At 56.8% G+C, this 24,336-nt stretch overlaps 1 protein-coding gene across 3 annotated transcripts in view; it reads left to right on the forward strand.

The window, feature by feature from the left end:
• TECPR2 (tectonin beta-propeller repeat containing 2) overlaps positions 1–24,336 on the forward strand; it is a 44,207-nt gene that overhangs the window by 11,432 nt on the left and 8,439 nt on the right. For all 3 annotated transcript variants that reach the window (XM_036429025.2, XM_045578364.1, XM_045578363.1), the window contains exons 5-17: positions 2,751–2,908; positions 3,550–3,862; positions 4,692–4,824; positions 5,342–5,656; positions 6,694–7,682; positions 9,320–9,503; positions 10,467–10,640; positions 14,466–14,646; positions 15,746–15,887; positions 17,785–18,025; positions 18,614–18,703; positions 19,943–20,176; positions 22,259–22,407. In XM_036429025.2, the coding sequence (XP_036284918.1) occupies positions 2,751–2,908; positions 3,550–3,862; positions 4,692–4,824; positions 5,342–5,656; positions 6,694–7,682; positions 9,320–9,503; positions 10,467–10,640; positions 14,466–14,646; positions 15,746–15,887; positions 17,785–18,025; positions 18,614–18,703; positions 19,943–20,176; positions 22,259–22,407 (3,303 nt within the window). The remainder of the gene's footprint in view (positions 1–2,750; positions 2,909–3,549; positions 3,863–4,691; positions 4,825–5,341; positions 5,657–6,693; positions 7,683–9,319; positions 9,504–10,466; positions 10,641–14,465; positions 14,647–15,745; positions 15,888–17,784; positions 18,026–18,613; positions 18,704–19,942; positions 20,177–22,258; positions 22,408–24,336) is intronic.

Below are 24,336 nucleotides of genomic sequence, written 5' to 3' on the forward strand. Positions count from 1 at the left end.
GCAGAGCTCAGCTGCGGACAGCTTCCGCCACAAGCCCGCCCCCCCACCCCCCACCCCGCGTCACTGGCCTCCTGCTGCCCGCCCGGCAGGCCTGACCTCCGAGGTGGCGCGGCCCTTCGTTTTCTTACTGTAGCCTCCCCTGAGAAGGAGGCCCAAGGGCTGTCTTCTGTGTGAGTTCTGTGTGCTCAGTGCACCGTGATAGAAACCAGACCTGAGAAAGTAAACCATATTTACTACACTTATTTTATTGGTTTTTTAAATGTATTTTATTGATTTTTTAATGGGGACAGCCAGACATGGCCTAGAGAGGAAGGGAGAGGGATAGAGAGTTAGAAACATTGATGAGAGAGAAACATGGATCAGCTGCCTCCTGCACACCCCCTACTGGGGATGTGCCCACAGCCAAGGTACATGCCCTTGACCGGAATTGAATCTGGGATCCTTCAGTCCGCAGGCCGACGCTCTATCCACTGAGCAAATCGGTTTCAGCTAAATTTATTTTTAAATAATAAACCTGTTATATGTTAACATAAATAACATTTTTATGAAAGTAATTGTTTCAAAACAAGTAGAAAGAGTGGCGTTGCTTTCCACGCTTGCGAGTCTCTCATTCCTGCCGTGGGGAAGACGGCCCGCAGTCTGTTGCAAATACATTGTTTTGCTGGGAAGAATAAAGAAACTCCAGCCTGTGGTTAGAAACAGATTGTTTTAATAGCCTTTCCAGAGAACTGTGATATTCTTTTTTAGTTCTGTCCCCCATTGACTAATGGTAGTTGCAGGTGAGTGACAGTATGGAATTGAAGCCAGGGTGATTTTTTGTGCTGTTACCGTGGAATCCACTGGTATGTCTTGCGGTCAGAAAGGCTCTTTGATCCACGTGCCATTTTGTAACAGAACACACTGAGCCCGGAGTGAGGCGGCTCTGCCACGTGCTGACACATTTGATTACGTAACACGGAAGAGAGCGGCTCGGTTAGTGTCGTCATTCTGATCAGAAGAGCCTCCAGCTGCGGGAATCTCTCGTGTTCCCCAGGCGGCCACGGCTTCAGGTTCTCATCTTCATTTGAAAACCTGATCGTCATCGTCAGCCACAAACACTGCCGCCTGCTGTCCTGGGAGCACAGGCTCCCTCTGTTCTCCCTGGTGAAGGCCTGTCAGTACCACCCGGAGGGATGGCCGCCTCCAAAGCAGCAAGGCGTGTGAGAGGCGGCTGCCGGCTGGCGGCGCTGGGGGCACGACAAGCACTGAGGACAGGGTGCTCCTGTGCACGGCGGACGCAGCGCAGAAACACGGTGTCCAGGGACCAGGATTGCGTGAAGTCATCCTTCTCCACCAGAAAAGATCTTAAGTGGAGTGGGGTTTCCTGCTCAGTTGGCCACGTTGAGGCTCTGCGGCTCCCCCATGTGGCTGCGCTCCATCAGTGCAGGCCACTGAGCAAGGCTGGCAGCGCGTGGCCTGCGACTGCGGGCTGCCCTTGGAGACCGCGCTGTGCCGGAAGCTGACCCCGGACACTGCTGAGGGTCCTGTGTGTCCTTTCCCGCCGCCACTCGCCAGCCACAGGACGCTGCTCAGCGGGAAGCAGGATCTAAAGGCGCTGAGATTTGCAAAAATAAAGCAGGGGATGGTGTAGGTTGTTGTAAAACGCAGTGCGGTGAATGTCATCGCGTTGCCAGGAAAGTCAGAAGCTAACAAGCTGCCGCTGGTGTAGCTGCCAGTGCAGGTGGAAGTCTGCCCGAATAGTCCTTGGCGTTGGAGGGGACGGGCCTCTGTGCCTTCATCGGGTGACGGTTACCGGCTTGGGTGCTTGGCACAGTTCACGGAGCTGTGATTCTAAAGGGTGAATTGTCCCCTTGTAACCCTTAGAGTTAGTCTGATTGCCCTTCCCCTCCCCTCCTCCCCTCCCCTCTCTTTCTCTCCTCTCCCCTTCACCTCCCCTCCCCCTTCACCTCCCCTCCCTTCCCGTCCCCTCCCCTCCCCTCCCCTCCAGGCCTGTGCTAGCACATCAGTACTTCTTCCCCGGAAACGGAAACAGGCTCAGGGAAAGAGGGACGGAGGCAGGCAGATCTCTGACTCCACAAAGCAGAGTTTGTGTTAACAGCAAAGTGCCTTCTAGATTTCACTTCGTTCTTTGATATGTTTAATACCTTTTCAATTTCCTTCTAGCCTCCTGTTTTCTCTGACCTTTCAGTCGGCAGCAATGAAATGTCCCCCAAATTGCGTTGAACTCTGGGGCAAAGTATAATATGAACTTAGCTGGTCGTAATCTCAGCCACTTTATGGAAAGTCCCATGTGCCCCTTTGTCATAGGATAAGTAATACTCGTGGTGCAGCATGTTTCTGCTTCGATCTTCATGAATTTTTTCTTTGAACGATCTACTGAGACATTTTAAAATAAATTATACGGAGTTTTTAATGTTTCTCGTCAAGCTTGAGGTGCCTGAGATAGATGTTAGCACTGACTGTTTTCTCTTTAGTGAGGACTTTTCAAGGTAATTTCAGGGCGATGGGTTGACACTGCCTATGACACGAGTTAAAGCGTGCACTTTCAGGGGAACTTGGCCTAAATAAAAGTAACAGAGCGGGTACTTTCCTAGTCACAGGGAGGTGGGTGCTGGGCCCTGCGTGGGGTAACCGGCCTGCTAGCTAAGGGGGAGGTGGGTGCTGGGCCCTGCCTGGGGTAACCAGCCTGATAGTTATTGGAGGAGATGGGGTGCTGGGCCCTGCCTGGGGTAACCGGCCTGCCTCTCCAGGGCGCCTGCAGGTCCCACCTGGTGCTGGAGGAGCCGAGCTCCGTGGTGCAGCTGGACTACAGCCAGAAGGTGCTGCTGGTGTCCACGGCGCAGCGCAGCCTGCTCTTCCTCACCGAGGAGCAGAGTGTGCGCCAGGTGGGCGCCCAGCCCAGGAAGGGGTGAGTTCCCCGAGCGCCTGCCCTCCCGAGCCGGACGTTCCCCAGGTGCCGGGTCCCCGGCCTCCGAGGACGTTTGTCCCTCAGCCTCTCTGCCAGCAGTGCCAGGGTCTGGGGTAGGGAGGGCGGGGAGCAGACGGGAAAGAGGTGAAGGGTTCCAGGCTGGGCTTGTCCCTCTGACCTGATGCCACAAGGAAAAAGTGGCAAGAAGGATCAGGCCAAGTCCGCCTGCCGTGTGGGAGAAGGCGGCAGCAGCCCGGGGTGCCCAGCCCCTGGTAGGACTCTGTGCAGGGTGGGGAAGGGGGAGCTGAGGAGGGGTGAAGGGAGGGACAGTGAGAGGGAGACGGTGGGGGAGCTGGAGGAGTACCCAGCAGAGGACTCAGGCTGGGGAAGATGGGGGTGGGGTGAGTGGGCAGTGGGCTGGCTTGCCAGCGCGGTGGAGCTGACAGGCGCTGGTGAGGGCCGGGGAGACTGGGCATGCTGGGCAGTGGGCGAGGGCGATGGTCAGCAGGAGCAGCTCAGGCCAGGCGGCGGGCACCCTTGAGCTGCCAGCTCCAGCCTCAGAACAGGGTCGCAGTATTTGCTACAGTCAGCAGCAGCCATCGCTTTAAATCAGCCCGTGCCTTGTTTCTCTTTCCTTCCAGCACCGGGAAGTTTGGTGCTTGTTTTATCCCAGGACTTTGTAAGCAAAGCGACCTGACCTTGTACGCTTCCCGGCCAGGGCTCCGGCTGTGGAGGGCTGGCGTCCAGGGGACTGTGCAAGCCACGTTCCTCTTAAAAGACGTCTTTGCTGGGGGAGTCAAGCCCTTCGAGTTGTACCCGCGCCTGGACTCCTTCGACGCGGGAAGTGGCAGCTTCCCCGAGAGGCAGCTGGGGCTGGTTTCCTGCTTCTTCCGGGAAGGCTGGGTGCTGAGCTGGAATGAATACAGCGTTTACCTTCTAGACACCGTCAACCAGGTAGGTGGCGCCCACCCCGTCCCGGAGTCTCCAGGCTTACCGGGCTGCCTCTCGGTGCCGGAGGGAACCGAATAGTTCTCATGCCTTACTTTCCCCCCGGGCCAGGCAGGGAAATCGGGTGAAGGTTTATTTGTGTAGATTTGAAAAAATCCTTGGTTTGCTATTCATAGTCCTGCCCTGGCCAAGAAATTGTGGGGGGTTTTGCACATAGGCATAAAATTAAATGTGTTCTCTGAGGTCTGTCTGGGTCGTGTTTTCCAGACTGCCAGGGCTGAGGCGTAAACGAAGGCAGCTTGAGAGGCATGACTCCCGAGGCCTCCCAGGGCGGCCCGAGCCACAGGCTCTCTCAGCTCCCTTCCTCCCTGTCCTCACCTGGTCCCTCTGCCCACATGGAGACACATCACTTTGCCATTTCTGTTTAAAACCATAGTGATAACAGACTATTACCGTAGAGTCGGATATAGAAACGTGTAAAAAGACGTTTTAGTTTCTCCTTGTCTTACGAGCAGAGCTGTGAGGTCGCCAGGCAGGTCCCACAGGCAGGAGGAGCTCCGTGTCACAGGGAGAGGGGAGCAGGTGAGGACGGGGTCCAGAGAGCGGCCGGGAGGTGGGAGACTGCTCCCCAGACACGGAATGTACTGGTGAGGAGGGCGGCTCCAGGTCAGACCCGTCAGAATCCCCCGACCACCTGCCAGCTCAGGACACCCACCAACTTCCAGGAAGTTTCGCAGCAAAACACAGCGCCCTTCCTCGGGCCTGGTGCGTGCGGTGCACTCGGGCGCAGGAGGCAGTCTGGCCTGGGCAGTGACTTCGTTTTGTTTCTGGACAGGTGACAATTGCTGGTTTGGAAGGATCGGGTGATATCGTGTCCGTTTCCTGCACAGAAGATGAAATCTTTCTCTTAAAGGGAGACAGGAACATTATAAGAATTTCGAGCAGGCCGGAGGGACTAGCATCCATAGGTTTGTATTGGAAATACAGGTACTGTGTGTGAGCAGTGGCAGCTTCATTTATAACCCTGACCATTTCGCTAAATGATTGTGGCTTTATGTAAACTAGGAAGGCATCTGGCAGGTTTCTTATGATTCTTAAAATACTGTTTACACCTCTGTTTTTGTGTGTGTGTGTTTTTTAAATATATTTTATTGATTTTTTTTACAGAGAGGTAGGGAGAGGGATAGAGAGCTAGAAACATCGATGAGAGAGAATCATCCATCAGCTGCCTTTTGCACACCCACTATTGGGGGTGTGCCCTTAATCAATGTACATGCCCTTGATTGGAATCAAACCTGGGATCTTTCAGTCTGCAGGCCAACGCTCTATCCACTGAGCCAAACTGGCTTCGGCTATTGGGATATTGTGTGCAATTCTTTGAGTTTTGTGAGTTCTCTGTACTTAGAGGCTGGTGTGCAGGGTAAGTTAGCATAAGAGCATATGGACTTGGATAAGTGGTAGTAAAACGGAACTCCTCTTTCTCAGCACGAGACAGCCTGGAGACGCCAGGATGCACGGAGCAAGTGCCCGCGCAGCACACAGAGGGGCCGCCAGGGGCCACGGACCCCGAGCCGAGGCTCAGAGGCGCTTCCGTGGCCAGCTCCGTGGCCAGCGAGCCGAGGAGCAGGAGCAGCTCGCTCAACTCCACCGACAGCGGCTCCGGGCCCCAGGCGGCCCTGGAGCCGGGCAGGGCCGGCCCGCCCGCTGCGCAGAGGTTCAGTGTCATTAGCTCGGAGGACTTCGACCGGGAGCTCGTTGTGAAGCCGCTCAAAGTGAAGAAGAGGAGGAAGAAGAAGGCAGGTACGTCTGCGGGGGCACACGCTGGCGCCTCTCCCGGGCCGTGGTGCTGCGTGCTGAGGGGGCCTCGGACCCTCGGGAAGCGTCGCCGTGAGGGGTAAATGGGAGTGCCCGCCTGGGTGCAGAGCGCCCTCCTCCCGGCGGGGTCTGTGCTCCTCGGTATTTAGATAAAGTCTGGTTTGCTCAGGTCTACTGTTGGCCAAAGGCATTGGGAACCTCGCTGCAAGGGCAGGAGACAAGCGTAGCGCCGTGTCTAGATGGATCCTTACGTGCCGTCAGGGGTGGGCGCTACCAGATACGGGGTTTAACACGGCTTACTGCAGCTTCGTGCCTCTCCCAGCTCAAGGCCCTTGCGGTACTGAAGGAAGCTTACCAGAGTCCTGGGCGCTTTAATAACTTCTGGAAGTGGGTCTGCGGCTCGTTTGTTCCTCATCTTTGTGAGGGAGCCTCAGAGCCCATTGCGTGTAGGATGTTTGCATCCATTCAAACATCCCTGAGTTGGCATAATTTGTACTTGAGAGGTTTGTTCTTTGCCAGTATTTTTCATTTATTTAAAACATTTTTTTTTTTTACTTAAAATGTATTTTTTCTTAAGCCAAAACTCTTTTAGAGGAAGAGAGAGAAGTGTTGTCCCACTTACGTACGCATTCACTGATGGCTTCTTATGTGCGCCCTGACCAGGGTCCAGGCCGCAGCCTTGGCATATTGAGGATGATGCTCTACCAGTGGCCGGCAAACTCATTAGTCAACAGAGGCAAATATCAACAGCACAACGATAGAAATTTCTTTTGAGAGCCAAGTTTTTAAACTTAAACTTCTTATAATGCCACTTCTTCAAAATAGACTCACCCAGGCCACGGTATTTTGTGGAAGAGCCACACTCAAGGGGCCAAAGAGCCTCATATGGCTCGCGAGCCGCAGTTTGCCGACCACGGCTCTAACCAACTGAGCTACCTGGCCAGGGTCTTAAAGTTCTGGCTTTTGACTCATGTCTCTATGGAGAACCACACCTCACTTTAAACGTTCTTACTTTAAATTAGAAGGTGGAAGCCGGAACGCCTGGCACAGTTCCCTTGAATCGACTCCCTGCTGTGAATTTCCTGGTGACAGTCCCCAGTCCTTGAACGCAGACCTGCTGTCCACAACCTCAAGCTTGGGCAGCATGGTGGACCGGCTGAGCACAGAGTCTCCCGACTGGGACAGCAGCCTCAGCGGTGAGGTGAACGGTGTCCTGCGGGAGGACCACGACCCCGAGGCTTTCAGTGTCCTGGAGGCGCCTGAGCCCGCCCCTGACTCACTCAGCGAAGAAGACAGGATGGAGCTCCCGCGATGGAGCCCGGCAGGCGAGGTGGAGCTGCACGGTGGGGGGCTGTGCTTACCCCGTCACCCGCGGGGAGACGCGGAAGGTGACGAGGTCTCAGAGCTCGAGGGAGAGCCTCGCCCTGCAGACGATGGGCCCGGTAGCAGACAGTCGCCTGGCCAGGACCAGGACAGCCCCGCCGAGGCCCAGGCCGCGGGGGGCTGGGAGCCTGAGGACCCCCCGTGCACGTTGTCGGAAGCCTGCCTCCTGGACTTGCCCCCCGTGCCTTCCAGCCCTAGCGGGGTGCCCGGTGCCGAGGGCAGGCTGCCGGAGACCAGAGCGGACCAAGGCGGTGTCCAGGAGAGCGGCGGAGAGCTGGGCCTGCCCACGCACATGGCGCCTGCCCACCTCGGTGCCGCTCCCTGGCACGTTGGCGCTGATGAGGACACGGGCCAAAGAGCAGTGGGTGCTTCCGAGCATGACCTGGGGAGTGCGGGCGGACGGCTGACCCCTCCCGTCTGTGCCTTGGCGGCCGGCGCCCAGGACCCTCGCCCCGAGCATTCCCCGCGGGATCAGGTTCTGACGTCCAGTGACGAGGAGGACATCTATGCCCCGGGGCTGCCCTCTTCGTCCTCGGAGACGAGTGTGGCAGAGCTGGGAGGCGGCCGCTCCCTACAGGACCTGAGCCCGCCAACCGGCGACGACACTGGGCTGCTGAGGTCAGAGCAGGTATGTGGGCTGCTGTCCTTAGGGACGTCAGCGGCGACCTGTGTTCCTTTTACAGAAAGAGATTCTGTTTCTGCTGCAAACCTGCGGGCAGGGGTTCGGGTCTGGGTTGGGGCATCTCCGGTGCCGGGCCTGCGGGTGGCCTGGATTCGTGCCGACCCGTGTCCCCGCGCAGAAACCCGCATCCCCACGGGCGCAGCGTCCTGCAGCACCGGCACTGGTTCTGGTCGCCTCGGGGAGGCCTGACTCGGCCTGGCCATTCCGGACCCCGGAGGGCAGAGGGCCAGCCCTGGCAGTGGAGAGGGCTCTGAGCAGGTGGGAGGCAGGCACTGTCCTCGCCGCCCCCTCAGGCGTGCCCACAGCACCAACTGCAGGAACCTGGCCCTTCCCGGCACTGGCTGCCCGGCCGGCAGCACTGGCGCCAAGGCTCCCGCAGGCCGAGTCCGGGGCCTGTGGGCTCCCAGCCCACGCAGCCAGGAGACGATTTGAACAGTCCTTGGTCATTTATATAAAAAGTGTTTTTTAATTACATCCCTTAGCAGGAAATTATTATTAGAGGAGTTTGGTTTTGGAATGGCCTGTGTGCTGTAACTTTCCCTCCTGAGGGGGTGTGAGTGGGTGTGAGTGTGAGCTGCAGCCACCTGTGCTTTCCCTGCACATCCCGCCCGGCTCTCGGCGCTGGTACTGGTGCCATCTGGGCAGGCACCAGGCCAGGCACTCACAAGCTATCGCGTTACTTCTCCAAAACAAAACAAGCCAGGGGGTAGGCACTGCTGTCCCCCTTTCCAAAGAAGGGAGCTGAGCCTGGGACATTTGGATGGCTCACACTGAGCAAGTGAAGGGCCAGGCTGGCCCCAGACCTCCTCCCCCCCCCCCCCCACCCTCCACTGTGCCTTCCGAAAGTGGCACGCACAGCTTGCTTGTCCTGGGACGAAGTGCCAGGGAACTGGCCTGTGTCTGTGCTGAGGGCCTCGGCCACTGGGCGGTTTGGAGCCGGGGGTGCCGCAGTGCACGTGACAGCAAGCGGCGTCGCCAGGTGGCCAAGGCGGGGTCAGGCGCGGGGCACTCCAGGCCAGAGCTTAGCAAAGTCCTTCCCCGGAGGAAAGGGCGCTGGCCCCCCCCGAGGACCTTCCTCCTGCTCCGTGCCCCTGAGGAAAGCCTTAGTCCTCAGATCCACCGCAGAGCATCCTGGCAGGTCTTGGTGTGAGGATTGGGACAGTGATTGAACATGTGGTTACACACACACAGCGGCTGGGGTGGGTGGGGAGAGAGTAACTAGAGAACTTGCTATCTGCACAGCCCATGGAGTGGGGACGGAGTGGGCTAGAAGGGGTCAGTGTGGGGAAATGGGGAAATCTGTAATGCTTTCAACAATGTAAATATTTTTAAAATTGATTAAAACACACAATAGAGATAGTGGCGGAGCTGCTTCTGCTGATGTCGGTGTTGAGGTGACGTACAGACACGTGTCTGTAAGGTGGGCTGTCCTGTGGGACAGAGCCAGGTCCCTCCGTGTAAGAGTGACAGCAGGAAGGACGCAGAGCACAGCAGTGCTGCCAGGGATGGCACCGTAGGGCAGACGCAGCGTGTCCTCCGCACGAACACCGGCCGGCTCCCCTGAACCTCGCCACTCTCCTCAGTTTGCAGAAAGCTGGATGGGCTACTCCGGCCCCGGCCACGGCATCCTCAGCCTGGGCGTCTCCGAGAAGCACGTCTGGTGCCTGGACTACAGAGGCGGCCTGTTCTGCAGTGCACTGCGGGGGGCCGGGCTGCGCTGGCAGAAGTTTGAAGATGCCGTCCAGCAGGTGGCAGTCTCGCCCTCAGGTTCGCCCTTTTCCGCTCGCGCCCCAGGGTCACGCCCTCGCTGGAGGTCCCTGCCGCCCATTCACAGACAGCGTCTCCCGCCCTCCCCCCTTCCCCGCCTCCGCGAGAGGAGGGCTTTTCTCCAGACAGATCGCTTCATTTGCTGTCCGTGCAGTAGTGTCAGTGGATGTTCAGTCAGAGTTTTTGTTTTTTTGTTTTAATTGCAGTGGTACACATGAGCTTTTTGTAGGCTATACAGATAGCTTGAGTTTTGAGGATATAGAGGGAGAGGTAACTTGCTCCTTGAGAAATAAAATGCACTTCTCTTAGTGTTGCTTTAAAGCAACTGAACTAAGGAAGATGGGTCGATGCACAAGTTGGATATGTTCAGTCTATTTGGTTTCCTTTTTAGAAATCACTTTTAAATGAGCTAGATACACACACTCTCTGGGTGAATAGTCTGCTCCCTGCCTATAGGAGGGAAGAGCATCCATTGTCTGAAGCCACCGGCCGGCCACTTACCTACCGGAGCGGCGGTCCCTGAGCAAGGAGCGCTGGGCTGCGGTCCCTGCTGTCTCTAGTCCTGTGTCTCCCACCTCACCTGCCGGGGGCCGGCGGGCAGGACAGTGTTCCTGTGTCTGTTGGTGGTGCCTGGTCTGTCCCTAGGAAGCTGCGGGAAGTCCTGCTAGAGTGGTCTCTGACCTTGGACTGTCCTCTGTGACTTTGCAATGGATTCCCTCGACTCCCCCTGGGCTGTGTCACTGTTTAACATGCCAGCTTGTCAGGGTGGTCTCCCCTCGCACTGAGGAGGAAGGCCGCCCCCGTTTAGTGTGACGAGTGCCCCATGTGTGTGGTGTGTGGTCTCCATTTCACAGAGGAGGTCAGATTGGCCACACTATGTGGCAGGACCCCCGAAGCCGGCAGGGGAGGCCCAGATACACACCTGGGGCGGCGTGTCCACGTGACTGACGGCCCTCTCTGCAGGAGCGCTCCTCTGGAAGATCGAGCAGAAGTCTAACCGGGCTTTTGCTTGTGGCAAAGTGACCATCAAGGGCAAGCGGCACTGGTACGAGGCGCTGCCGCAGGCCGTGTTCGTGGCTCTGAGTGAGGACGCCGCCTGGGTCATCAGGACCAACGGAGACCTGTACCTGCAGACAGGTAACGGCCTGCTTTGTGGGCGCCATCGGAGGGAACGCCGTTTAAATGAACCCTTCTAGAGAGAGTGCTTGCCATTGCATATATTAGCTGTTTCCTGCTGCTGATTCACATTTAACCGGGACACGTTTAGGACAAGAACTAAGGGACGGGGTTGTTTAGTGAGGAACAGAAGCAACCTTAGTCTCCCTCCTGGTGACCAGTGTGCGTCACCCCCCCAGAGCCGGTCTGAGAGAAGTGCGGCTGGCACCCTTCCCGTGGCTGTGCCCGGCTCTCAGCCAGGCCCCGCGCTTCTCTGCGGCTTCTCTGCACACTCACAAGGAGAAACAGGAACAGTCTGCTCCTGATAGCAGTTCAAGGAAGCTGCCCTGAGGGGAACCTGAGCTGTTTACTCAGAGGAGACTGGGCGAGTCCCTGTCCCTGTGCTGTCACAGCGGGGGAGGGGGTCCCACAGCAGTGATTCACAGGACAGGCGGATGGGCGGGAACTCCTCTTCCTGTTGTTGTTCATCCTCACACAAGGATATTTTTCCTTGATTTTTAGAGAGAGTGGAGGGAGGGAAAGAGAGAGACATCGATTGGTTGCTTCCTGCATGGGCCCCAACCTTGGGCCCAGGAATCTGCAACCCAGGTATGTGCCCTTGACTGGAAATTGAACCCGGGACCCTTCAGTCTGCAGGCAGATGCTCTAACCACTGAGCAACCAGCCAGATCCAGGAACTCTTTTCTGGTTGTCAAGAGACCATATTGGATTTCCGTAAAGATTAATCTTCTAAACCAGCAGTATTGCTGGTGCCAAATGTTGTGATCTCTCTTACGAACTACCGGGGCTGATGGCTGGAGAGTCAGAGCCCGGCTGCAGGAGGGCCAGCGCGTCCCAGAAGCCTGCGGGAGCCCTGGGGAAGCTCGGCAGCTCCTGGGTCATGGCCAACCCTGGACTCTGGCCTACTTCTGTGTCTCCTTCCCTTGGAAATAGCTCTGGGCCATTTGGGTCTTGTTCTCGGTGGGGAAATGGGGTAAGGAGCGGGTGGTCTCTAACAGCAGTGCCTCAGAGGTCTCCAGGGCAGGGTTTCACGCGCCCCTGCTCCACCCAGACCTCCTGGGGTACAGTCTCGGGTCGGCCAGGATTTGTAGGCGTTAGGTCGCCAGAGTGGTGAGGGGTTACAAATTTATTAAATCATCCGCACACCGGGTGGCTGAGCCCAGTGGGAGTCAGCAGCTTTTAAAGGACTTTTGGTGGGATTTCTCTGGGCAGAGACTTCTGTATGCATACTGGAGGGGAGAGAATGGAATTTGGTCACCGCAGGTGGAAAGTGGTCTCAGCAAAGGGACTGTCCACAGTGAAATGACCTGAAAAGCCAATTCCGGGGGAAGGGTATCAACTGCTCCATCCAGAAAGTTATTGAACTGTCTTCTGCCCACTTTCCATTCTCCCAACTCCCCATAGACACCCTGATACACCTCAAATCAGTGGCGCTCAGTCCTGACTGCACCTTAGAATCACCCGAGGAACTTTAAAAAAGTAAAGTTTAAGAAAAACTTTCAATTTGGAAGCTCTCAGCCTGGCTGGTTAAATCATATTCTCTGAGGGTGAGGTGCTTACCGTTTTTGTTGTTGTTGCTTTTTATTTTGTTTTGTTTTTAATTTCCAGGTGATTTTAATATTTGTTCAAGGGTACAGTTCTCTGTCTTCCACATGTCTATATTTAAGTGTATGGTTTTATTCCCTGTTACTTTTTATGTGTAACTTCACAGAATTATGAGTTTTAAACATGTCTTAGAGGTCATCTTGTCCAACTTATTTTTGGAAACTCCTGCCCATAGATAGAGAACCATTTGAAAAATTTCAAGATTTATTAGGTTGAAGATGTTTGGAAGATAACTACCTAGAAAGCTAATGCAAGGGTCTTTTTTATTTGGAATAATAAGAAACTTCTTTTGCTGACCTCAGAAAATAAAGAGAATTAACTATTTTGCATTTGAAAAAAAAACAAAACTGCTCCATCCAGCCTAACCTGCCGCCGCTGTCTTATGGGACAGGGACTAAGGTCATCCTCTGTGATTGCTTCCTGCTAAGGCTGGACGTGGAGATCACAGGGGGTTGGACTTGGACAGTAGTGGGTTGGACGAGGGTCACAGCAGCTTGATTTCCCCCAAGAGACTGCTTGGTGAAGTCTTGAGAGCGATCCTGTTGAGTCACTTGGGAGGTAAAAGCTGGTTTTTCCTGAGGCTGCCATGGCGTCACTTGTCTGGTTTTGCTGCTTTTCTAGGCCTGGAGCTGAAATACAACTCAGACCCTAGCTGTTATTTTTAGGGGGGAAAGAGTAGGGGTCTCAGGGACCTCACTAGTGATATGGAAGGGGAGAGTAGGTTACCTGGGCATGAGGTTCTTTTCCCAGTTTTGTCCCTGCTGGGCATCCCCATGTTTCTTGTAGGTCCTGAGACAGACAGGGTTTCAAAATAGGTAGAGCAGTGGCTGAGCCCCTCGGTGTGCAGATGATCGAATAAATTCGTAATCCAGCCGAAACCGGTTTGGCTCAGTGGTAGAGCGTCGGTCTGCGAACTGAAGGGTCCCAGGTTCGATTCCAGTCGGGCATGTACGTTGGTTGCGGGCACATTCCCTGTGGGGATGTGCAGGAGGCAGCTGGTCGATGTTTCTCTCTCATCGACGTTTCTAGCTCTCTCTCTCCCTTCATCTCTGTAAAAAATCAATAAAATAAAATAAATATATATATATTTTTAATTTGTAATCCCTCACCACTCTGGCCTCGTGCGTTCCTCCTTTGGCGACCTAACAGTAGGGAGAGAAGTCCTGCAGGCAATCCCCACCTAGTCTGTACGAGCAAGCACACCCGAGGCCTGCAAGATGGTTGTGCAAGATGGATGTGTGACCTGTTGGGAGCACATTGAAGACCACAGAATATGGGATTTCAGTTCTGCCAGCTCCCCTGAGGGCCTGCTGGCTCTCTGGGCAGAGGATGCCAGGAGGCAGGACAGGAGCCCTGTGGGCAGTCAGGGGCTGGGGCTGGTGCTGCCCAGCAATGGGCCGTGCTGTTCCCCGAGGATACCCAGGGTTTTCATTTAACATTGAAACCCTGGGTGTCCATTTGCTCTGTGGGAGCAAAGCAGGCTGACATGATGGAGCCAGAGGCTGGCATCCTCTGGTCCAGGCGTTGCCAGCTCTGAGTTGTCATTCCTGGCTTCCCACGGCATCTGAAAATGCTACACCTGGATGTTACATTTAAGCACAATTTACCATTGTATGTTGGCAAGACCTGTTTTCCCTTTTGTATTGCACTTATTGGGGTGACATTGGTTAATAAAATTATATAGGTTTTGGGTACTATTCTGTATTACATCATCTGAATATCATATTGTATGTTCACCATCCAAAATCAATCTCTTTCCGTCACCATTCATCCCCCATTTACCCTCTTCTACCACCCCCATCTCCCTGCTCTCTGGTAACTGACTAAACCTTTTATTTTATTTTATTTTATTTTATTTTATTTTATTTTATTTTATTTTTAATCCTCACCTGAGATTTTCTTTTTGTTTGTTTATTTTAGAGAGAGAAACATCAATGCGAGAGAGAAACCGAACAGTTGTCTCCCAAACACACTCCCATCAGGGTTTGAACCTGCAACCTTCCTGTGTGTGGGATGATGCTCCAACCAACTGAGCCACCCAGCCAGGGGCTGACTAGATCTTTTAGAAAGCACTTACTACAGAGGAATATAGCAAAATATCAAAAAAGGAAAGTAAGTCCACAGAACAACAGTGAGGTGTGACATCCTGATTGTGTGGGGGCTTCCTGTCCATCTCCGCAGGGCTCAGCGTGGACCGCCCCTGCGCCAGAGCCATCAAGGTGGACTGCCCGTACCCCCTGTCCCAGGTGACAGCCCGGAGCAGCGTGGTGTGGGCGCTGACGGAGCAGAGAGCCCTCCTGTACCGGGAGGGCGTGAGCAGCTTCTGTCCTGAGGGCGAGCAGTGGAAGTGCGACATCGTCAGGTAGGCAGCTCCTGCCTGTCCCTCCTCTGGTCCGTCAGCAGGCGCCCTCAGGCGTCCAGGGAGCCTTCGGGGAGGAGCTGGGTCCCTGAGGGTTTCCAGGGCAATGCTGTTCTCTGCGTTGAGCAGCCAGTTTGAGCAGCCGACCTCGGAGACCCTGTCCACTCTGAGGGCGCTGATGCTGGGCCAGACCCCCAGGAGCCTCTGCTGGTCGCCTGGACCCACTGGGGCTTCGCCTAGATGCTGACTCCATGTCCTCAGCGTTTTCAGTGCCGCTGCCTCCTGTGCAGCCCCGGCCTCGCCCGCCCCCTGGCTCAGGATGCCTGTCAGAACTGCCCAGCGTCAGGGCTTCTCTCTAGAATCCCGGATGCTGTAGAGCCAAATTGTTTTCTTCATTATCCTCCTAGTCCATTGAAATTGCCCTCGGAATTGTAATTTACTTGGTTACATTATGCCATTCAAAATTTTAATTACAGAATTACTATCACATCATTTTGCTAATGTACAATTATTAATAGCCCTTAGAAAATTAGATTAGGATATTGGTTTGCAGTTAGTAACCCACGAAACTTGAGCAAGTACCATTGTAAGCCAGAACTGCTGGGCTGGGTGTGCGAAGGCCACTGGGCCTGCCCTGCCTCGGAGCTCCGAGGGGAGAGAAAACTGACCCACCGGTTAGTGCCAACGCTCCGAACCACGGGGCGCAGCAAGCACGGGGCGCCCGGGCTCCTCAGCTGAGCCTGGAGGCCCAGAGAGCGGCGTCTGCCCAGCTGCAGCTGCCCGGCACTGCCTGGCACCCAGTGAGGGGGACGGCGGTGGCGGCCTGGCGGCCTGGCGGCCTGACTCCTGCTAGGCCTTTGCCACTCAGTTCTTAGGTTCCTTTCTTGAGGAGCTTCCTGCCATTCCGGTCTTCGTGTGCCTTTCCGCAGCCGCGATGCGGTTGAACAATTGGCGTTGACAGTGACTTCACTCAGCACAGCTTCCCTCCTCGGACCTTGTGGGGGGTGTCTTCTCCCAGGCTGACCCCCAGGAGCCTCTGCTGGCACGCCTAGGCCCCCTGGGCTTCGCCTGGCTGCTGACTCCACGTCCTCCTCCGTTTCAGTGAGAGGCAGGCCTTGGAGCCTGTGTGCGTGACGCTCGGGGACCAGCAGACGCTGTGGGCGCTGGACATCCACGGGACCCTGTGGTTCAGGACCGGCATCGTCCCCAAGAAGCCCCAAGGGGAGGACGACCACTGGTGGCAAGTGGGTGTTCTGGTTGGGCCTGAGGTCCCCTGGAAGGGGGAGCAGCCCCTCTTTTCCCTAAAGAAATGGGGGGTGGGTGTGTGAATAACCATACTAGGTTACTGAGTCAGACTGCCAGATCCCAGCGCAGTGGAAGCACCAAGACCTCCCACCCAGGAGGTGCTCAGCGCACGGGTGCAGGCGGCTTAGGATCTGCTTCACGTTAACCCATGACGTCCATTCGGAGGCCTGGGTGATGATGATGTTTAACTCTGACAGACAATGGGTTTGGAAAACCCGACCCACAATTCCAGCCCCTCTCTCTTCGGAGGTCCTCTGAGCAGGACGCACTTCACCAGGGGAGTCCCCGCGGCGCCCAAAGGGAGGGCTTTGGGAAAGGGGGTGTCAGCCACCTCTCATGACTTGGTGCCAGCCAGAGTGGCTGGAATGTTGTCAGAGGGGTGGTGCCCCTGTGTGCGGGGTCTCCCAGCAGCTAAGGCCGCGCTGCCCTCCGCGGCTGTGAAACACGCGGTGCGTCTTCAGCGTGGGCTCCGCCGCCGCAGCTCTCCCTGTCGCCTCAGCTCGCCTTGTGGCTCGCAGGTCCCTGAGGAAAATCTAGCGGGACACCACCGAACTGCTGTCAGGACCTGGGAAGGCAGTGTGTTTGCTCTTTGGCGAACGTGTGTGTGTGTGTGTGTGTGTGTGTGTGACATACGCCTCTGATTTACACGCAGGTGCCACTCGCAGAGTTACACAGAGACTTTAAAACACCTTGGTGCTCGGCACCACGTCATAGGGTTTTACACACACGCGCGAGCACGCACACGCTCCCCTGCGTGTGCGGACTAAGTTCCGTGGTTAAGTAGCCAAGGGCAGAGCAGATGCGCTTTGTCTAGTGCTCGGAGCACTGCCTTAGAGAGACTGACAGCAGCAGCCCCTGAGGTGGTTCTTTGTGGCAGCAGAGCAGCCTGCTTGGCTGCCAGACTCCATTTCCTCCGCGTCCTGCTCACCAGCAGTCCTGGTGTGGGGCTCCCTGTCCCAGGCCTGTGTGCCGTGGCGAGGCACACACCGGGAAGCAGGCTCTCTGCGTGGTCCCAGCGGCGGCATGTGTAGGCCCCAAACTCTGAGGGCTCCGGGTGAGAGCAGGCCCCTCGGGAGGCGCCCGGAAAAGCACCTTCAGGTCCCGTGAGAGAAGCAGGACCCAGCATCTGAGCCAGGTGCTGCCCACAGTCCGAGACGGGGCTTCAGGCTGTTGGCCTGGCATAAGGAATAACGGTCCTGGTTCAGATAATAAATTGTTACTTACAATGCCTTTTTACGGCTCATTATTGTATAGTCTTGGTATTGTACATGCTGTCCATGAGAAATACCTGAATTTAAAAACAAAGCAATTCTGCTGAAACCAGTTTGGCTCAGTGGATAGAGCATCGGCCTGCGGACTGAAAGGTCCCAGGTTCGATTCCAGTCAAGGGCATGTACATTGATTGCAGGCACATCCCCGGTAGGGGGTGTGCAAGAGGCAGCTGATCGATGTTTCTCTCTCATCGACATTTCTAGCTCTCTCTCTCTCCCTTCCTCTCTGTAAAAAATCAATAATAATATATTTAAAAAAATAAAATAAAAACAAAGCAATTCTCACTAACCAGAACAGAGTCTTAGAGGTGAGGGGGTGATGTTCGGTCACAGGCTTGTAGCAGTTCCACATGAGGAAGCGTGTATAAAAGATGGCCTGTCCACCTCCCACCTCCACCCCTGGGTCCTGACAGCAGTTGGGTGGTGTCCCGCTGGACTTCCCTCAGCCCTCACTACATGCATGTGCCCTCACTACATGCATGTGCCCTCACTACATGCATGCGCACTGGGCCACACCTCCCGCTCCACAGGGGATCACCCTGACGGCGTGTCTGCCCTCCCGCAGGTGAGCATCACGGACTACGTGGTGTTCGACCAGTGCAGCCTGTTCCAGACCATCATGCACGCCACGCACTCGGTGGCCACGGCGGCCCAGGTGCCCGTGGAGAAGGTGGCAGACAGGCTGCGCACGGCCTTTTGGTCTCAGCAGCTCCAGTGCCAGCCCAGCCTGCTGGGGGTGAACAGCAGCGGCGTCTGGATCTCCTCGGGCAAGAACGAGCTCCACGTCGCCAAGGGCAGCCTCATCGGTGGGTCACTGCTTCTGCTCCCACGCGGCTGGGTGGGCAGCTCAGTCCCGGAAGGGGCAGCGTGGAGAGGAAAGCTTCGCGCGGCCTGCAGGGACAGGGACCAGAGGAGGGGTGTGGGGACAGAGGCGTCCTCGTGCTTGTCCGTTTCCCTTCCTCCTGTTGGTGCTGCACTTGGACCCAGTGCTGGCGCGATCAGTCTCCCTGGGGACCAGTTATGATAGAAAGCCAATGGAGCTCCGTTTTACACTAATAATTTCACATTTAAATAAAAACTCACCCAAACCTGAAGAGCCTAGGAAGAGAGAGTAGTCCATGTCCTGGAGGAAGGCTGTCACGCTGTTGAAATCGCCAGGCTGTAGCCAGACCTGTAATGCGGTGCCAGCCCACATGCACCATCCTTTCTGTAACGCACCCTGCTTTGTGGCAGGACTGTGGCTCTGCTTCCGGTGTCCACAGAGGGCCAGCGGCCGGCCCTCCACGCAAGGCAGGCTGGAACCAGCCTGAGCTGCTGGGCCGGCTGTGGTAGAGCCATGCTCTGGTGTGTTCACTTCTTCCTTCTGTAACACCTGCGTCTGTTTCCCTCCCCAGGCACGTACTGGCACAACGTTGTTCCCCGCGGGACAGCGTCCGCAACCAAGTGGGCCTTCGTGCTGGCCTCCCCTGCCCCCACGAAGGAAGGTTGGTGGAGAGCACAGGAAGGCGTGGCCGTGGCACAGTTAAAGCCATCCTCTGCATGTGGCCTTGTGGGGTGGGGGTGTGGCTGGGTGGACCTCAGAGACACGGTGGGGTCATGTCACAGGCCAGTGGCCCTTGTGGGCTGAGCCAAGGGCCCCTGGGGCTGGGCCCACCTGACCAGGAGAGAGGGATCCAGAGCAGTGCAGCTGAGTGAGTAATGACAGCGCGTCCTGAGGAGGGGCATACAGTGTAGCCGCCAGGGCTGGCAGCGTGACTCGCAGCCTCTCCCCGGGCCGTAGCACTGCAGCCAGGGGGCACCAGCTTCTTGGGCACCTTCCCGTTTCCTCTTGGGAATTCCGGCATCGGGCTGGGAGCCAGGAGCGGCAGCGTGGGGGCCTGGGCACTCGGTGATCCCTCTGGGGAGCCACCTCCCAGGGTGGCACGGGGTCGTGCAGCCTGGTTCAAGGGAAGAAGCCAGTTAATTCAACCCTCAGCACCACTGGGAAGTGGGTAACGTGGTCAAAGCAGTAGCATGCCTTCTCCCCAGTCACTCTGACCACAGTGCTGAAAGCGGCAAGCTCTGAGGCCTAGGCTAGCTCCGAGTTGGCAGCAAACCCTGCCCTGGTCCGCCAAGACCTGCGCAGGCCCCGTCACGCTGGCCATGGCTGCGCACGCTACTGACACGTGTGCTGCAGCAGTGTTACCGCTCACTGGGCGCTGCTGGGCTGGGCCAAGGTATTGCTCTAGGTCTTCAAAACCAAAGGATTAGGTGGCATTTAGATGACACATTGGCCCAGGTTTTAACTCGCCTGAGGGTTCTGTGCATTGTAAGCTGAACCTTCTGCACCTAAGGATCTGAACGTGGTGGAGGGGCGGGAAGGGAAGAGAAGGGAAGGCTTTCCAGCTTCGCGGGGGCCCAGCCCCGCCCCCTGCAGAGCAGCAGTCCCTGGTTCTGTGCTTCTGAGGCCCTCTGACCCCACGGCCTCCAGAGTGCGTGTTCATCATAGCACGACCCGGGTCAGCCCCTCGGCCAACATCGTAGGCTTCCTGCCGTCCCCGAGCCCTGCTTCTTTCACTTCTTCAAAGTCCCTCGGGCGAGTCTCTTATCAGTCGTGCTGTGCCCTCCGACGCTGCCTTAGAGCGCAGAAGCTTCTGTCACACGGTGGCGAGGGAGCCGTGGGTGTCAGCTGCCAGAGGCACGGCCCTTTCGTCAGTAAACCCCCCCCCCCCCACTCTCCACAGGCAGCGCCTTGTGGCTGTGCCAGGGCAGCAAGGACCTGTGCAGCGTGGGCGCCCAGCACGCACAGTCCCGCCCGTCCACCGTGCAGCTGCCTCCTGACACCGAGATGCGGGCCTACGCCGCCTGCCAGGACGCCCTGTGGGCACTGGACAGCCTGGGCCAGGTGTTCATCAGGACGCTGTCCGCCAGCTGCCCCACCGGCCTGCACTGGACCCGGCTGGACCTCGCCCAGCTAGGTATGCGCCTGCGCTGTGAGGGCCTCCGGCTCCACTTGGGGGAACTCTAGTCTGAGGCTTGTAAGTGCTGGGTTCCAGGAGGCTGACTAGCAGCTCTTGTAGATCGATGGGCTTCTTGGTTTTGTGGGAGCTTCACTTCCCGCCTTGGGTTGGGGGTTTTCAGAACTTGGGAGGAGCAGACTCAGAGGAAGTTGGTGCCACTGCCTCTGCCAGTCTGTCTGCATGTGGCAGCTGCGTCGTGCTTTACAGTCTGGAAAAGGGCGTGTCCTGTGCCAGGATCAGTGACCCACTGACTGTCTCCTCCGGGCAGACTAGCTGCTCAGCCGGCGAGGCTGGTGCTCAGGCAGACGGAGACACGTGCTTCTCACTGCTCTCCCCGAGTCTCCTCAGGTTGCAGGGCGGGCCACACAGCAGGCGCCTGTGATAAATCATTCATTCTGTTCGAAGAGACGAGGTAATAGGATGAGCCCAAACGTCAGGTTATTCAGGCAAATTCCCGGTGACGGGCAGCCTCGGTGTGCTGCTCCGAGGCGGAGGGTGCCGGGGCTCCCGAGGGGCCAGGGGGGCCCTGCCACGCTCTGCCACACGGTTTCTGGCCAGCGGGCACCGGCGTTGTCCGTACTGCATTGATGTTGGAGGGTCAGCCACATGTGCCGTGCGGAGATCCTTGTCTGTTGTCCAGCAAGGCCCACGTCCAGCTCACTGCAGCCTCAGGCGGCCTCCGCTACCAGCCTGCCCTGTCCAGAGCTGCCATTGCCCAGGCTCATGTGTTTGTTAACCCTCACCCGAGGGATATTTTTTCCTTGACTTTTAGAGAGAGACGTAGATGTGAGCGGCACACCCATTGGTTGCCTCAGTAGGAGCCTGACTAGGGCCAGGATTGAGCCTGCATCCCAGGTCCATGTCCTCACACTGTCCTCTGGACCTAATCCCAGCACCTGGGCCGCTGTTCCGCTTTTGAGAGTTTGTCAGCCGCTGCTACTGATGGCCGTGGCCCTTCTGCCTGCAAACTCATCGTTGACAAACCCATGCCAGCATGCAGCCGAGCCTGGCGTCGGTCACACGCAGGTGGCAGGAGGCCAGGCCGAGACAGTGCAGGCCGCGCCCAGAGCTGGGCCTGGCAAGCCGCTGGCTTCCTCTAAACCCAGGTTCCTCGCCTTCCTCGGGCACAGCAGGCCCCCACGGAGAGATGGGGCAGAAGCACCCGTGGAAATGGGAGCGGCCTCAGAGATGGGCTGCCCCTGCTCGCAGTCCTTGTGTCCTGACCTTGAGAACATTAGATGGAAGGCTGTCTTCCCGGTGCCGACCACGTGAGCTGGGCTCCCTTATGCCGGTGTTGACCTCGGGCTGTGCCGGGTCATTGTGAAGTCTGCAATGTCACTGGTCTTCTCCATGTGGCACACACACGTTGCAGTTTTAAGGACGTGGGTTGCAGGTCCGTCTGTCTGACAGAGCTGATTGAGCTGAGCGTGAGGCTGCTCTCTGGATGTGCTTTCCCAGGGCCAAGGTCGCCGGTGTGGGGGCAGGCTAGCCTGGCCTCACCTCAGGTCACCTCCGCCTCCTGGCTCAGCCACCGGGGGACCTGGGCTCATGTCTCCATGTCTGGTCCCCAAGCCCGCCCCCAGCAGCTGTTGGTGATTGCCAGATAGACTGTCAGTCAAACGTGGTTTCTCTGTAGAGGCTCCTCCTACATCCCTACCTCTTCGCGTCAGTTAACCTACGAGGAGAAATAGGAGCAGAAGTGAAGGTTCGGAGGCTGTGCTCCCCTCCACCAGCGGGGTGGCAGTGGAGACGAGCATCCTCTCCCACGTCCCTTTGGCTGTTTGTTGCTCGTAACAGTCCATCTGAGGGCGCTACCGACAGGCCCGCGTGGAGTGACGTCCCCGCACTCCAGGGCTCGTGGCTCCAGCTGACGCATCGGGCGGCCTCGCCCTGGAACAGAGGGGCTGCTGGGTGGCGCCTGGCGGGTGGTCTCAATCACGCTCCTCATCTCTTCCTTTGCAAAATGAAGTTGAAGCTGAGAGTGGGTGAAAGAGGAGTCATTGTGCAAAAGTAACTCGTGTGTGTGTTCCTTGTGCCCAGGGGCTGTAACACTGACGAGCTTGGCGTGTGGAAAACAGCACGTGTGGGCCTGTGATTCCAGGGGCGGCGTGTACTTCCGCGTGGGCACCCAGCCTCTGAACCCCAGTCTCATGCTTCCGGCCTGGATAGCGATTGAGCCGCCCGTCCAGGTAAGCTTGAGGGGACCGCCGCCAGCGTGCCCCTGAGGGACAGGCGTTGCCCGGCGGCTGTGGGGAGGCGCCTCGCTGCTCCGGTGGGCCTCCCACTACGGGCAGACCTGTCGGGGATCACGGCGGCCCCATCCCATGGCCTCCCAAACTCGGGCTTTTGCACAATGAGCATGTTTAAAGCCTGTGTCCAGACGTGTAGAGAAGAAAGTAAAAGTCACTGAAAATGGCGCCTGGAGGTAATGTGTTGGTACCGGCACTTGGTGAGGGTGGGGGTGGGGGTGAGGGTGAGGGTGAGGTTAGGGTGAGGGTGAGGTTAGGGTTAGGCTCACTCAGACATCCGCTCTCGTCTGCAGCATGTCCTCAGTGACTGGCTTCAGCCGGGGTGTCCCGCCATGCGGGCAGAAGCAGGTCTGACTCCAGCGCCCTGTCTGGTGGCCCTAAGGATCTGCGGCGCCTGGTTGAGAAGCTCAGAGTGTTTCTGTGGGAGATAGTGAAGGGCTGGCTTGGTTGGAAACAACGTGAAGTTGCCATATGCCGGGCAGGAGCGGTTTTTGAACAAAAGTGCTTGAGTGGGACAGGAAAGAACCCGGGTTTGGGTAAAGACCTGTGTTCACACCCACCTGCAGTTTGGCATCATAACCCCCAGGATGGTGACAGGCCGAGGGGCAAGGTGCAGGCATGATGTGAGGCCCAGCAGTCCTGCCCCTTGGACCTGGGTGTGTGCCAGAGGCCGACAATGGGACAGGAGTCCTTCCAGTTCCTTCTTCCCTGGTGACCCGCCCGGCCACCGGAGGCCCGTGTGGCTCTGCCCCTCCCTGGGGTGGGGGGAGGAGGGGGAGCGAGGGCAGCGCCTGTGTGAGACACTCAGGACCTAGACGCGCCTGCAGGCATGAGGCTCTGAGGGGACTGTGCCGGCAGTCTCCTCCCCCCGCACGTCGCCTGGCCCCGGACGGCTGGTCACCGGCGTGGAGCGCGGCGCACACCCAGCGCTACAGGCCGCTCGCACGGCGCTTCAGAGAAGGCACCCTCTTCCCGGCCCATCCTTTGGTTCGTCTGTGTCAGCACTTTCCTTCCTCTCCTCCTACCAGGTTCATATTACTTCGTTAGTATATTCCCTTTTCCATACATGGACAGAGTTGTGCAGTAATTGTTACTAGCCGATTCCAGAACTTCTCATCGTCCCAGAAACAAGCCCTGCACCCATAGGAGTCACTCCCTTCTCCCCCAGACGCCCACAGCCCTCGGCCTCTGCAGCCACTGTCGTCTTCCCGTATCTACATCAGCCCGTTTCCTACAAACAGAACCAGACAGTGTGGCCTGCTCTGTCTGGACTGCAGTGCTGTGTTTGTGACGGTTTTTGTGTCCGTGTTCCTAAGGGCAGTTGCTCTTCGGCTTTCTTTCCTCATCGGGGTCTGTCTGGGGATCGGGCACTGCTGGCCTTTAGATGAAGCGAGAGTGTTTCTCCCGTTTTCGGAGGAGCTCTGAGGGGGGTATTGAGCACTCTGTAAGCATTGGCTGGAGTGTATCGGTGTGGACTGCGCTTTCTTAGGGGACGTTTTAAATTATTGACTCGTCTCTACTTGTTATCGGTCTGCTCTCAGCTTTGTTTTCTCTTCATTCCTATGAACAGTCTATGTCTTTCCAGGAATGTGTTCCTTTCACCTGTGTTGTCTAATTTATTGGCACCACTTGTTCCTGTTTTTCCTTATAACTCTTTATTTTTATAAAGTTGGTGGCTATGTCCCTTCTTTCCTTTCTGATTTTAGTCTCTTGTTTCTCCTTTTTTTTCTTACTTAATCCAGCTAAAGTTTTGATAATTTTGTTGATCTTTTCAAAACCCCTCCTTTGGTTTTGTTGGCTTTTCTCTCTTTTTCTATTTTCTTATCCGTCTCGGCCTTTTCCTCCCAAACATGCTTTGCTTCCCCGTGA

The sequence above is a fragment of the Pipistrellus kuhlii genome, unplaced genomic scaffold, assembly GCF_014108245.1.
Source record: "Pipistrellus kuhlii isolate mPipKuh1 unplaced genomic scaffold, mPipKuh1.p scaffold_m20_p_97, whole genome shotgun sequence".
NCBI classification, from domain to species: domain Eukaryota; kingdom Metazoa; phylum Chordata; class Mammalia; order Chiroptera; family Vespertilionidae; genus Pipistrellus; species Pipistrellus kuhlii.